Source organism: Pteropus vampyrus, unplaced genomic scaffold (assembly GCF_000151845.1).
Source record: "Pteropus vampyrus isolate Shadow unplaced genomic scaffold, Pvam_2.0 Scaffold95, whole genome shotgun sequence".
Taxonomy (NCBI): domain Eukaryota; kingdom Metazoa; phylum Chordata; class Mammalia; order Chiroptera; family Pteropodidae; genus Pteropus; species Pteropus vampyrus.
The window spans coordinates 2,541,488-2,556,655 of NW_011888876.1; the positions used below are offsets into that span (position 1 = coordinate 2,541,488).

At 46.7% G+C, this 15,168-nt stretch overlaps 1 protein-coding gene across 1 annotated transcript in view; it reads right to left on the reverse strand.

Moving 5' to 3' along the window:
* The window catches only part of RALGPS1 (Ral GEF with PH domain and SH3 binding motif 1), a 262,710-nt gene extending 252,991 nt beyond the window's left edge, over positions 1-9,719 (reverse strand). Inside the window, 2 exon segments of the mRNA XM_011364270.2 lie at positions 4,215-4,292; positions 9,131-9,719. Coding sequence (XP_011362572.2) covers positions 4,215-4,227 — 13 coding nt within the window. The 5' untranslated portion in view covers positions 4,228-4,292; positions 9,131-9,719.
* Positions 9,720-15,168: the final 5,449 nt, after the last annotated feature.

The window sequence follows — 15,168 nt, forward strand, 5'->3', positions numbered from 1 at the left end:
AACATATCCTTATTGCTATTAGCCAAACGCAATAGGGTGGGTGCACAAATAAAAAGCCATCAACCCACCTTTCGCCCAACGCCAGCCCTCTTCCACCCACCAAGGGAACCACAGTGAGCAGCCAGGAGGGATTTCCTCCAAGCCTTTCTGCCAAGCAATACAAATGCATATAACCAAGCGGGATTCACATCGGAGACCGAGGTCATACCTTCCAATGCCTCCGGAGCCCAGGAAGATCATATGCCTAGTGAAGTTGCATGTATAATAGAATGACAGACAGAGCCTGTGACTAACTACACCACTTAAAGCCTTCCACTGTGAACACTTTTAAAGCATTCAACTGGCCATCCAAAGCATCCACGGGGGAGATTAGACAGCGATCCTTGGGCAGGGTAGCAGAGTTGACAAGAGTTCAGATTTCGGTGACCTGGTCACATCCTGGGCCCACTGTCTAACAGCTGGGTGACTCTAAGAAAGTTATTTAGTCTCCGTGCTTCGAATTCCTCCTCTAAAAAAGGTGATCCAGTAGTACCTATCTTGTAAGTCCATGCAAGAAGAGAATAATTTAGAGCACTTAGCACTGTGCCTGGCACCCCGTATTATCTGTCACTGTGGGCCACCAGTTTGCAACCCCTGCTAGAGATGTTATTCTGCAATTTGTTTCTAAACCTAACAATATATTGTGGCCTTCTCTCATGCAAGTATAGAGAGCTGGCTCCTTTTTAGTAGTTACCTAACGTGTCACCAATGGTTGCTACCATTCCTTCCACCTTTTCGCCACCACAAATGGTGGTACAAGAAACAGCTTTGTATGACTTTTGCAATAGTGCTTTACTTCTGCAGGAGAGACTCCGCGAAGTATGCCGCTGTGCTCCCTTGCAGCTCAGCATGGCTAAGCTCTGCTCGGTGAGATTTAATGTTAGTGCCATGTGAGACTTTTGAGAAGTGTCTGAAAGATAAAGGACACCCTTCTTTCCTCCTTTTTCCTTCTGGCTTCTGGAATACAGATATGATGACTGGAGCTCAAGCAGCCATCTATAATCAGGAGGCAATGTGCTATGGATGGCGGCAAAATACAAGGAACCTGGGTCCACGATGACTTTGATTCCATCACACCGACCACAGACCGCCCACCTCTTTCCTTTTTCATGAGAGGATATGACCCTTATATGTCTAAGCCACTGTTATTCGGGGGTAATCTACTATGCGCAACCAAATCTAGTCCTAAATAACACACCTTTTGGTCCCCGAAAGTCAAAAGTGAACCTTTATTTCTCTTTCTGTAACACAAACACATGACCTAAAGGTGGGACACTTACTTCCCCGCTCTCCCATCCTTTCTGCTAAAGCCTTAGGTTTCATAGAGATGGTTTGTAATTTTTATTTTCGGCCTATATGTTTTCCCACACAGTAGTTCCTTCTCTGTTGTAAAAATTATTACTAATTTAACGCACGATAAAAATTCCAACTCGCAGCAGCAACATCCACCGAGATTAAACCGTATACACCAGAAGTCCACTGCTCCTGCCTCCTGAACTCCTCACGTCCCTGGTCCCAACATCTCGGCTCTGCTTTACTGTCCTTCGGTCAGAGAACTTCGCTGGGTGTTTTCCTCAGGTACGTTTAATAGGTAATGTGTGTTTTATGTCCTCACATGTCTGAAATGTCTTTCTTCTGCAATGACCCGTGAGTGACACCGTGGCCGGGTATACAGAGGACTGCAGCCCCCTCCCTCCGACGGTCAGGAGACAGCGGCCCACCGTGTTCCAGGCTCCAGGGCTACACAGGCGAAGCCCAGTGACAGTCTAATTCTCTTTCTTTTGAAAACAACCTGTTCTTTTTTCCTACAAAATTTTAAGAGTTTTCTCTTTCTTCTTGAAGCTTAGGGATTTTACTAGAAAATTAGGTCCGAAGTGTTGGTCTTCATATGAGCTAAATGAATCGTGCATCTAAAGAATCAAATCTTTCTTCAATTCAGTTAAATTTTCCTCTATTATTTTTCTAATACCCCTCCAACTATTCCTTTTTCTCCTTCTGGAACTCCCATTATTCCCATGCCAGGTCTCCTGGATGAGCTCTCCGAGTGCCTCGCATTTTAATCCATTATTTCCATTTCTTTTTGTTACTCTTCTGGATTGTGAGGCATTTCTTCTATTTGATCTTCCAAACCATTCATTTCAGTTCGACTGATTTTTAAATTCAAGAGCCGTGGTTTTTAGTTCCGGAATACTTCTGGTACACTTTAATCTTGTCTCTTTGGAAGTTTTCTCCTTGTCACTAAAGTTCTTAGGCATCATCTCCATTAATCCTAACTCAAAGGAGCCACCGCTCCGAATGTGAAGCCTGGCTTCTGTCCCTCCTACAGCCAAGTCCCTGCGAATGTGCCGTCATTTGCCTTTGCCTGTGGGAGGATGAAGGTTCTCACGTCCCGCTGATGGCAGACTGCTTGAGCTTCTACAGCTATAATAAGCGGCCCTGGATGGCCACACGGCCTTTGTTCAAGGGGACCCAAGTGAAATGAGCTGGCAAACTGTGATCTTCCCGCTGAGAAGTGGGGCATAGATCCTTTGCCTTTTGGTCCCCTGGCGATGACAGGGGACAGGCAGTCCTCTCGCAGCTGCATGGACTGGGAGCAATTCTGCACAGGTCCCCAGGGATCAGCAAGATCAGCCAGTCCCTCTGCGGGCACAGGCAGTGAGGAGGCAGCCGCACTCCCTCTCATGGAACCCGGTTCTAATCAGATCAAAAGCACAGGCAGTGGAGAGGAACGAGACTGACCTGGAGTCAAACCTCAACCTGGCTCCTTACTTGCTATGTGACCTCAGGAAAATTCCTTATCTGAGTCTCAGTTTTCTTGCACGCGCTTACCATTAAACCAACAGTTGTTTCCAGCTTCCTCCTTAGGGGAACCAACCCCACTGATAATGAAGTTTTGGGGAACTTCCTTCTTCTTAGCACTATATGAATCACTTGGACTGTAGTTAATCACACAGAATCAAGGAAGACTGGACCCCTGGCAAGACAGCACCAGAAACTTCACCTTCTGCCTCTTTTGTGATACTGCGTCGACAGAGGGTAAGGCTACCACAAGAATCTGAAAAATACTGCAGTGTTTCAGCTCTTAACATTTTTGTGACTGCTCCTACCTGACTAGAATCTTCTACTATTCTTCTAGGCAAACATTCTCTGCCTCTCCTCATACTTTTTACGTTATCTCAAGACCCAAGGGCCATGGCCACAGGTGGGATGGATGCTGGGAGCCATGGAGATTCCATGTTGCTTTCAGTCTAGTAATATTCATTGTGTAAAAGGTTTTAAGCAAGGCACTGCACAGGATACAATAATGAGCAGGGCACAGCTCTTGCCTTAATGTCTAGTCAAGGAGATAAGACAATAGGTAAGGGGGAGGGGCATCAAAAAGCAGGACGTGATGCAGAACGTGGCCTGGGCCTCGAGCGGAGGTTACGACAAGTGTCATGGAGGTTTAAAGGAAGGAGAGCTCCAGAGAGCGGGGGAATGCAGAAAAGCATTCTTAGAAGAGGTGCCAAATGGGGAGGGCAGAATCTCAGGGAGCAAGAACGGCAGGCGGGAAGGGAGGAGGTGGCAGAGGGTTTTTTGACCAGTAGATTATAGTCTCTTGAAGACAATAATCAGTTCATTCATCTTTGTATTCCTTCGCCCATCCTCCTATGGCCAAGTGTAACCTACACAATGAGGTGGCCCTTTCTAATGAAGGGTCAGTAGCAAGGGCAACCAAAGTGAAGAGAGGAGAGGGGCCTGTGGGGACGGACAGGGGCCTGATGTTGAGAAAAAGGTTCCCCAAGTAACCCTAGCTGCTGGGGAGTCAGACACAGAGTATCTGTCTTCTGTCTGACCAATGAGAGCAAAAAGATGACAGCATGACATGGGAGCAACAAGAGGTTTTGCACAGGAGGAGGTAGAGAGAGAAAGAAAGGAATAAACGGTCGATACAAGAACCACAGAGAAAACCCCAGAGCTTAATGTAGCAAGGAGCCCTCGAAACGCCCTCTGTGTGTGTGGCTCGCGGAGGATGCCTGAGGTCCCCAAAGTCACACGGCAGCTCCTCAGCCCAGCAGGCTCTGTTCGGTACAAGGTTTCTCTGCAACCCTGCACCAGCGTGTGCCTTTGGGTGCCCATACCATGGCCCTCTGCTCACGAGGGGACATTTCACTAAAGTCAGTGAACCGACTTACTGGAAATAAACATTACGCTTCGTGATCTCGGGCCAAAAGGATAAACGCCCCCAGCACATCTTCTCCAAATAGCAGCAGCTGTAAAAGCAGGGGAACAACTCGACTTCCATCAAGGTTCCATATGCTTAAGACCTGATTTTCAAAGCTCAGCAAGGTCAGACGAACCACAGTGCTACGAGATCTGATTTCAACCTGTTCTTTGAAATGTCAAATACTTTTCTCATAGATCAATATTTGATATCATCAGTAGCAAAGCCAGGTAGCAAAAAGCCTGTCCTAAAATCACTGAAATTAATGAGCTTCTTTGGTGGCTACTCTCCTTCCCCACTATGTTTTGGATACATGCCCAGCTTCACCGCCACCACTCTGTCCCACACTTCATGCTCCAGCGACAAGGAAACCAACTCAAGTACAGGACGCTGACTGGACCGGACCGCTTGAAGTGCACCCCCCTGCCCACCTGCTCGCCAAGGCCAGGCCTCTGCTTGGGGTGCCCCCTTCTGTTACGACCTTGAGCCACAGCTCACCAAACCTTTAGATCCTTCACTACCGATAGTTGAAAAAAAATTAAGCAAGAATCTCTTACATATATTTATTTGTAAATATGTTTTAATGTACCGATATGGTAGTCACATTATAAAAAAGTACAAATGATCAAAGAAAGATAAAATCAATGTTAACATATTTTATTTTATTCATCAATAATACAGCAACTTTTGTTGTCATTAATAGTTTTAGTGAGAGCAACGTGACTTACACGCTTCCTTTTTTTCAGTGTTTTCAGCAATTTTTTTATGGAAGTGAAATATATGTATATGCAATATAAGTGAGAGGTCAGAGAATTCTCACGAAGTGAACACACCCATGTGACCGCACGCACACGGAGACGGCACCGGCAGCCCCGGAAACCCACGGTGCCGCTTCCGTCACCGCCCGCCTCCCCAGGGCGCCTCTGCTGTACGGGCTCAGCGTAGTTCTGTTTGAACTTCACATGAATGCAGTCACACTGTACGTAATCTTTTGCATCTCGGTGGACATCGTGTCTGTGAAACTCGCCCTGATTGTCATTGACTCTTCCTGACGACGGCTTTCTTCCACTGAGGGAGCTGCCCTGTATCTGTCCATCGTCTCCACTGCAGTCGGCGCCGCGGTGACCATGCCTGAGCGTGCCCCTGGCACACACGGGTATGCCTTTCTGCTGGGCTGATACCTAGCAGGGGATCTGCCAGGTCACACAGTAAGTGTTATGTCCAGCTTCGGTAGCTGATGCCAGTTTTCCAAATGAGGCTAAACCAATTGACATTCTGCCAGCAGGGTATGACAGTTCTGGCTGCTCCACATCCTCACCAGCACTTGATATGGTTTTTTTTTTTTGTTTTTTGTTTTTTTTTCATTTTAGCCATTCTGGTGGGTAAGAGGTCTCAAAGTATTACAAACCCCTTTAAAGATGAGGACAGTGAAATTAAGTGCATCTCTCAAACTCACAAACCTAAGGTAAGTCAGAGCAGGGACCCAGGTCTTCTGACTCCAAAAAAAAACGCAGTTTCCATTTGTAGAAAATACTGTTTCCAGCAGGAACACCCCAACAAGAGGCCGCAGCAGAATGGGCTTGCGCACTATGCTGATCCCAACACTGCACTCGCGACAGGCAAGAAGGAATAAAATGATCTATCACCCCGACTCTGAGACAGACACATGGAAGTCCAGTTAGACATCAAGCATTAACAATATGCTGGCTGCTTTTTTTTTTTTTTTGGTCTATATACTTTCTTATTTTTCTACAATTAACATTTAGTAATACAAATACTTTTTGAAATTGAGAAATGATTTGCATACCAGTAAATGCGCCCTTTTAAACTGCAGGACTCAGCAGTTTTTAGCATACTCACTACGCTGTGTGACCAGCACCGTTATCCAGAACCTTTCCAGCACCCTTGGAGGAAACCCTGACCCGTCGGCACTCACTCCACTCCCTGCCTCCCTGGCAGCCACCAATCTCCTGTCTCTATAGATTTACTTCCCACGGAATCGTGCAGCACGGGGTCTTTTGCGTCTGGTTTCTTCTATTGTTTTCAAGGCTCATCCATGTTGTAGCATGAACCAGTACTTCATTTTTTATGGCTGAATAACACTCGACTATATAGACACATCACATTTTATTTAACCCTTCATCAATTACTGGATATTTGGGCTGTTTCCATTTTGGCTATCATGAATAATACTGCTATGAACACGCAGGAACAAACTTCTGTGTAGAAGTACATTTTCAGTTCTCTTGGGTATATACCTAGGAGTAGAACTGTTAGGTCATACAGTAATGACGTTCAATTTTTTGAGGAACTGCTAAGTTGTTTTCCAAAGACTGCACTGTTTCACGTTCCCACCGGCAATGTGCCACCCTGCAGAATGAAGGTGCCAGGCACCCCTCTCCAGGTCAGCTGCAAAAGATGGCACCCAGAGAAATCACCCTACCAGTGGTCCCAGGTGGAATGTATAACAACCTCTTAACATTGTATTTTATCCACTGGAAAACCCACGTCCAGACGTATTGGGGGCGTGGATCTTGCTGTCAATCTCTCACCCTTCGCACCTGCACAGCTCTCTTTGGAGCGCAGAGTGTTCACGTGCATGATCTCCGGTTTGAACAGGAATCCTATTCCTGCCTTTTCTGATATGGTTTTATGTCTCTCCTCTCAGTAATCGTTTCACATTTATAATCAGAATTCTATTTCATAATCATAATCGCAACAATCGTTTAGAAATAATTTTACACTTGCGTGGTTCTACTCCCACGGCCAAGCCTTTCTGACTCTGACCTGCTCATTGGTGGCCTTTTATTTTGATTCAGCTCTCAGAGGCCGGAGCGTGCCTTCTAGCGATTTTTCCCCCAGAAATGGTGCATGGCTGTAGCAAAAGCTACACACGAGGTGTGTTCTTGCGCGACTGAAATGAATTTCTGTTCCTATCAAATGTGAACTAAAACTTGGCTGAGTATAAAATTCTTGGGTCACAACCCTTTTGAGTACTGCTCCACTGCCTTCTGGTGCCTATGTGTAGACAAGTCCGAGCTCAGCCTATTTTTTTTCTTTGATTTAAAGATTATTTCTGCCTGGATGCTAATGGTATACTCTCGACGTTTAAAAAATGCTTAACCTGGATACTGTTTTAAGTGTTAACTAATTTGTTAGTTTTGCCTGGTTCACGATGAGCCCTTATAATTTACAGATTCAGGTCCTTCTGCAGCTCAGGAAAATTGAGGATCCCTTCTCTTCCATTTGTTCTGGTTTCCAAGCGGGCCCATCATCCACATCTGGGGTCACCTGCATCGCCTTCCTGTCCCTTCTGAGATCGGCAGTTTGTCCTCCTCCTGGCTCCTTGATGCTCTGCAGTGCCGCGAATTTCAGATGCTGGCATTACGTGATTTGCTTCCTTACGTTCTTTAAGGCCTCAAGCTCCTTTTCCTCATCATCTCATCTTTCAGAGCATCTATAACTTCTCTGAGAGGACAACGAAGGGTGCTTGAAATTTATTTCAGTTTACTGAATAAAGGTCTGGGAATTCTTTTCCCGAAGCCTGCTCTTGCTCTATGTCTCGCATGCTTTGTTTATTTCCCTTTATACGGCTGGATCTTTTCAGTGGATCGTCTCTTCGTTTTTCTATTTGTTCATTCTTAAATGAGGACAGATGAGTACTGGCCTGATATCTACCCAAAAATAGTGTAGATGGACTCCCTTTGGTCGCCTCTCTATTTATTCTAATAGAGTCAAATGTTCTTAGACGGGCCAAGGGCTAGCAACATGTCCATCGTTCAACTGTGACCACTCCAGTAAACAACTTCTCTTGCCTCACCTTCTTACTATAAAACCGGAAAGTTGAGCTAATCTTTAAATGTCCTTTAGCTCTACATTTTTATAATACTCTTATACATCATATAAAGTTAAAGTTTCAACAGTCTGAAATAAATTTCAAGATTTTGCTAAATATATGCATAAACAAGCAATACCCTCTTTCTTTAGAAAGACTGTATTTCAAATTAAGTGAACCAGAAATAGTAAGTTCAACAAACAGACTTCATGTGATTATATATAAGAAAAAAGAGAAGTATAAATAATTTTCCAAGAGCCAGAAGAGTACATGCCCCCGGGATGTGCTGGGTATGAAATGTTTGCAAGAAGGTACAAGCTACACGCAAGCAACTGACAGCTCCTTCTCCCTGTCAGTCTTGCAGGCGCCCTGTCCAATCCCGGGGTCTTCAGTCTTGTCTAAACCCTGAAAACCAGGCGGGAAGGCTGTGGTAACTGGCCGTGTCCTCGCAGGACCTATCTCCCCACAGCCCACAGACACTGCAAGAGATAACACTGATGGAGAGCTTCCTGTTGGCACACGCTGTGGCACGCACTCTACACGCATTATCCCACTGAATCCCCCAACCACCTCCTGGGAGACTCAGTCCCCATGGTCTCTGGCTCTCCAACATGTCTTACTGGATATGCCAAGAATGCGGGGTCCTGACACCTTGACCTGGCCACTTCTCAGGGCTGTTGTTTGCAGTGAGCAACTTTGAATGATGGGTCAACATCTCCCTCAAGGACAAAGAGCAGGCTTGCTTACTGCCGGCCATGAAGCTGCAGGCTCCCCAAACTCACAGTTTCTCAGCTGTGATACAAAAGCGCGGCATCCACCTGAGCCCACGGTGTCACCCCCGTGGGACTTGGGGGAAGGGAAACCGACACGCATGCTCATCTTCACGCCTTTGTCTCTGACTCGGGAATTATGCAGACAAAAAGATAGGAAGAAGACAGGGAAAGTTCTCCCTCGCAATTCCCCGCCTACCTGAGTCCTGCGTCACCCCCGTCTCCTAGACTCCCCCGTAGTCAGCACACACCTTCCCATCTTTAACTGTTTTTGTCCTTTACCTCAAACTCGTCGAGACTCCACTGCAGTATGAGGTTAAGCTTATCGATTCTTTTCAGCGTTGAAATCCAAATGCCCAACAACGTAATACTCATTCCTTCCCTTGCTGCTGTGCAACTCCTCACGTCTCATGAATCAACCTCCTGTGTAATTAGCAACAAAGTCGCTTGTCGGTCATTCATATATTTTCCTGCTTTCACCCAAGCACCATATGGGATTAATAAATTAGTGCTTTACGATAAATTTTGAAAGTTCGGCCATTTATAGGCCATGTAATACTGGGCTCCACCTCAACTATACTGAGGCTCCACAGCCTATAAAACTGTTAAACACACATAATGGTGAGGCTGGCCCCCGACGGCCATCCTCTCCTTCTTCTTGTGTAAAAGAATTTCTGGTTTTTAGGAGGATGCATGGCTTTCTGAATACACATCATATTTCCAAGCTTCCCTTACTGCTAGGTGTGGCCACATGACCACAATCAGGCCAATGAGATGAAAAAAGAGTCATGTGCAATTCACCGAAAGTAGCCCTCGAAAGCTGGAATGCAGGTGCAAAGACTAGAGTTCCAGCAGCCACTTCGGGCCATGAAGTGACCTCAGATTTTGGAGTCAGTCCCAAGATCACCTCATGATGGAACAAGACAGAAGGTCTCTGACCATGTAAGCTACATACCTACTCTGAGCTGGTTATGTCCTGACTTCTCACACATAAGAAACGTCTGTCACATCTATGTCTTTGCTATTTTTTTTTCTGTCACTCACACCCCAACCTACAGAAATGGGTCCCTCACAAGGAAAGGAATAAGAGTTAAATGAGAATGTCTATCACGACAGATGTCCATTTTTATATTCCCACAACAAAGCGCTGTTTTTACATACAGCAGGCAACTCAAATGTTTGCTGACATGAATAAGAATCTGGAAGAATGATGGCCATTTCATTACTTTTAAAAAAATTTAACCTTTTTACCAATTTATTTTTCCAGATGCGCATCACTCCTTTATCAAGTTTTACAGAATATCTCACTGGAACTGCATTAAATCTTTACCAACATTATTGTCACCATTAACTGTGTCCAGACGTCTCTGGAAAGGGCCAGAAATTGATTAATTTCTTCAAAACACATTTAATAAGAGGCTATTCTGTAGCAAGCCTTGTCATAAAAATCAGACTTCGGAGTTAATAAACAAACATTAGGTAAATAATTTGCAAAACAACCTCTCCTGGTGCCCACCAAAATCCTCCGGAAAGCAGAAGTGATGAAAATCTACATCATCACTAAAGACTAAGGCTATCGTGCTTCTCTGTCCTCATCACCTCCGGGTGCTGATTCAGAATCCTCCTGCCTCTCTTCTTCACAGCCAATAAAACTCCTCTGATCAAGGCTCCTGGGCCTGGTGCTTTTTCATTTTCTGTCCTGTAATGTGTTCTGTGTTTCTCCATCGCCATGCTTATCCTCAAGTCTTTTTACCAGTAGATCTGGCTTTCTTCCCATTTGGTGGTGTTCACATAGCTGAATCTGTTATTGCTGAAGTTCTTTATTTCGTACATTTGCTATGCTGGTGGGGTTCAGTCCAGTGGTGATTATCTGCAGAGGTACTCAGGCGATGATGGTGTCATCATCATCACTGTCACTTATTGAACCATTACTCTGTGACAGATACTTTGCTAAGCACTTTACCCACCACTGAGATCACCTTAGAATAATTCTCTAAGGTGGGTATGGTTATCAAACCCATTTAACGTGAGAAATCTGAGGCCCAAAGAGGTCAGATAATTTCTCAAAGGACACACAGTCAACACAAGTACCCTCGCTGGCTATGGTAGTGAGTCCCTGGGTGAGGATCTGAAGCCATCTCAGCCTGCCCCCTATTCTGAACCATTTCTTTATGTTCCATCCCAAGAGAGCTGAACAGCATTTTACATTTTGTTCTGGTACACATACTCCCATCTATCCATCTGCTCCCTTCTCTCTGCCTAAGTATTGGGGCTTCTCAACTCCACATAATCCTTTCCTTTTTCCTTTCCTGAGGAACAAATGGCTGGCTTACAAGGGTGGTTGGCCCTGGCATTAAGGACAGCTGCTTCCCTCGAGTTATCCCTGATCCTTTCTTCATACTCCTCAGCTTGGCTTTCAGCACCAGGGTCAGTGGCCACCGGGTCTCTGCCTCTGTCCTACATGCTCCCGTCTCTGGGTTCAGGGTAATATTTAGAAAACACATGTTGGATCATAGATCAGTTTCCCACTGGCTGTCTCAGATTAAAGGCTCCTTACTGAGTTCGGTAAACTAATCTCAGCCAGGCCCTTAGGGCTACCAGGGGGACAGACTTGCACTTTTGCCAAACGAGCATCCTCCCTCCCCCAGAAGTCTGGGTTTGGATCACGTACTCTAACTCTGAGATCCTACAGCAGCCTCTCCCCTGCTACCGAAGCTCGGGATACACAGGGGACCACGGGCGCACTCCCAAGTCCCGGGGCTCCCACGGTAGATAATCCAGGGGGAGTGGTTTCACCTTTCCAGAACTTCCTCCAACAGTTCTGACAGCTGCCCTTCTTGAGATCTAGACATACATCCTCCCCACCAAGGTTACAGACCCATCTTGAACCCCAGAATGTTAAACGGGGCCCCAACATTCCTGCTTCAGGAGCCAGAGATTTCAGTCCAGAGGACCATCGACAGACGGTGTGAGCAGGCTGCTTGGAAAGTTCTAGGGAGGCTAAAGAGTTTACAGCCTCCCTCGGGGTCCTCTGCGCACAGAAGCAAAGTTGACTACGATGGCCTCTCTCGAGGAAGGCTGGCTGTGACATCCGTGAAAGGAAGAGTTCCGACGTGGGGCCGCAGAGCCCTCGGCTTCAGGGGGCGGGGGCAGAGGCCGCAGGGAGGGAGCTGGAGGGGACCCCCATCACCACCGGCAGCTCCACACCACCATCTTCCTCCTTCCTCACTGACTCCTCTTGCCCCTTCTGACCGTCCACTGTGTCCCACTCATGCTGGTGCTACCGCAGCCCAGCCAGGAGCCCCCGCTCACACACACAGCCTTCCTGAGCGATCCCACGCCCCTCCCACCACCTCAGGGCCAGCCACTCGACGATGACCCCAAGCCTCTCTCTAGACCAGTGCGGGCATCAGAACCATCTGTGAAAACTCTTCAACACACAGATGACCAGCCTCTCTCCCCCAACCACACAGAGGATTCTGACGCTCCAAAGAGCGAGAACCACTGTGTGGGACCAGACCTCTCTGCGCTCCTAAGCACTGCCTGCAAGCACCTGAGTTCTAATCCCAAACCACTTTTCCAGGCTCAGTTCCTTCGGCTCGTCCTCCGTCCCTTCGCCACGAGCCTCACCCCGTGGCACCACCACAGAGCTCAGCGTCACCCAGCACACTCTCTCCTGCAGCTCTGTACAGTCTGTGTCCTCGGCCTACGCTCCTCTTCCTTTGGGAAACTGAAAGTCTGTCTTTAAGAGCCTGTGAGTCTGATTCAGTTCCACGAGCTTCCATTCCCACCACTTACCACCCCTAACGCGATGTCATCATCATTTATTTACTCCTATCTGTCAGGTCCGTGGGCTCCTGAGGACAAGGAGTCAGGCCAGTTACACGCTCAGTAAATGTTTACTTCGTGAATGAAAACCGCTAATGAGATCATGGTGTTCTTCCATCCCCTTGAGAAGAAACGGAAGCAATCTTTAAAGCAATAAAAATAAGGCCAACTGCTATCTTGGAAGCCACGGCAGGTTTCAGTGATGATGCTTTGCTGATAGATGGGAGATCTGAAAAAGAGTCAGCAACTGCAGAATTTGTCGGGATTTCCAGCACAGGGGAGGAGAACAATGCCGTGACCACCAGGGCGTGAACATGTATATTAGTGTCGCCTCTGTGCTTGGTGCGCCAACCACACCAGCCTGCTGTTACTTCTTGAATTCTCCATACCCTTGGCCCAGCTGGGACCATGACGGATACAGCTGCCACCTCTTCAGCTGTCTAACTCCAACCCATCTTCCCCTGGGAGTCCGTCTCTGACCCTCCTAGCCCGGTGAAACCATCTCATTTACGGTCTCTCAGCACCTTGTACTCCTCTTTTGTAGCCGACATCATCGCTGGAATTTTTACATACTTATATTGTTCTCATTTAACTTTGCTACTAGACTGTAAGCGAAAAGACAGCAAGGACCAGACTTGTCTTTTTCCTCTACTGTGGCCCCACACTCAGCACAGTGCTGGCGCTCAGCAGGCCCTGAATAAGAACCGGATTGATAAATGGATGAATAGATGGATGGACGGATGGATGGACAGATGGACTGGCAGGCAGGTCTGGAAAACGGAGGAACAAGGAAGAAGGCTGCCTTTGATTAATGTACAATACTTTAATATTATCCAGCTCACTTTACTCCGACTCAACCCTCACAAAGCAACCTCAAATTTTAAAGCTGGGGCTTTCCTCCTGAAGAAAGGAGGTGCACACACCGGGGATATTCCTGTTTACTTGGAAAACAGGTGCCAAAGCAAATGGCACACCTGGCATTCTGGCTTCATATCCAGTGATCACTCTGTAATACCAGGCTGCTCTCTCTGTTCCACATGTATATTGGCTAAGTCAATAAAACTAAGTTCCAAAACTCTCTCAGTCCTGAAGAAGCCCCCGAATATCATAATGAAGCCCCCGAATATCATAATGAAGCCCCCAACATGTGTTGCTAACAGACCACCAGAGGCACTGCCTCTTCTCAGCCAGCCACCATCGCCGGACATCAGAGCTGTGCCTGAAGGCAGGTCTTAGTTCCTCCTCCCACGCAGTCGCCCTGCAGATTCAACGAAGGACCCTGAAGCAGAGGATTTCATCAGAGAGAAATGCTTCTTCGGGGACGTGGTCTCTGAGCCATGTTACATGAGCTGCAGACAGTTGTTGAGAAACTGTAATATGCAAATGGATGTGCTAAAGTCCATGGGTTTTGCTAGGTGGGGAATCACGACACCCGAGTATGAAACCTTGGCAAAGTCCCCACTCTCATCTGGAAAGTGAGAAGAGTGGACTCGGTGATCTCTAACCTTCGGGATGGACTAACACTCCATCTGGTGAGCACAAAGGCCACAGCAGTGCTCACTGCAAAAGAGTCCAGTGGCTGCTGTACCCAGAGATAAAGTAGAGAAATAAGCTGACGGAGGCAATCAGCATCTTTCGAAAACAGCAAAAGAATGCTGTATATCAATCAGCAAGTAACTGCTAATCTTATCAGAAAGCTCCCCGTCAAGAACAAATCCTAATCTTACTTATCAGCCCATCAGCACGTGCATCAGTGATCACTGCGCTTTCATCATTTACAAGAAAGACGAGGTGTCCCCGTCCCCAGACTGAACCGGCCTTTCACCCATCGCTCCCAACTGAACTCGATTCCTCAAATTCAATGATGAGGAAATTAAAATAACTAAAACTAAGAGAACTATGACAAATCCCCTTTTTCAATGAACCTGCTTCCTCGTCTCTCCTGGGACTCCTCCATTGTGCTCAGAAACCACCTTGAGGCAGCCTGGGGTGTGAGAAAAGGAACCCGAGAAGCTCTTCTCCCATAGCTACATCTTGGGCAGTTTTTTAACCTCTCCGAACTTCCATTTTCTCCTCTGCACTTCAAAGCCTGTCCCCCTCCCCTGCAGAATCAATAAGAGGATGAAAAAACAGGTGTCAAGAGACTCTGTAAAGTGTTGGAATATTTTATAATGAAGGTACCTCAGATCCAACAGCCTTTTCGTTTTATGAATTCAAAGCAGTCCCTGGGCACTCACTTCATTTGTTCATTCAGCAAACATTTATGGAGCACCTACTACAGGCCAGACGCCACCTGCCAGGCACTGAGGACCCGATGGTGAGCAAAGCAGCCGCAGTCCATGATCTGATAGGACCGCATTACACTGCTCCAAGGGAGACAGACATAACCAACAATTATACTGAAGAACATATCGTTACACCCTGCAGGCCATGCTAACGATTTGGCCTTTTTTTCCTAAGAGAAATTAGAAACCACTGGAGGGTTTTAAGCA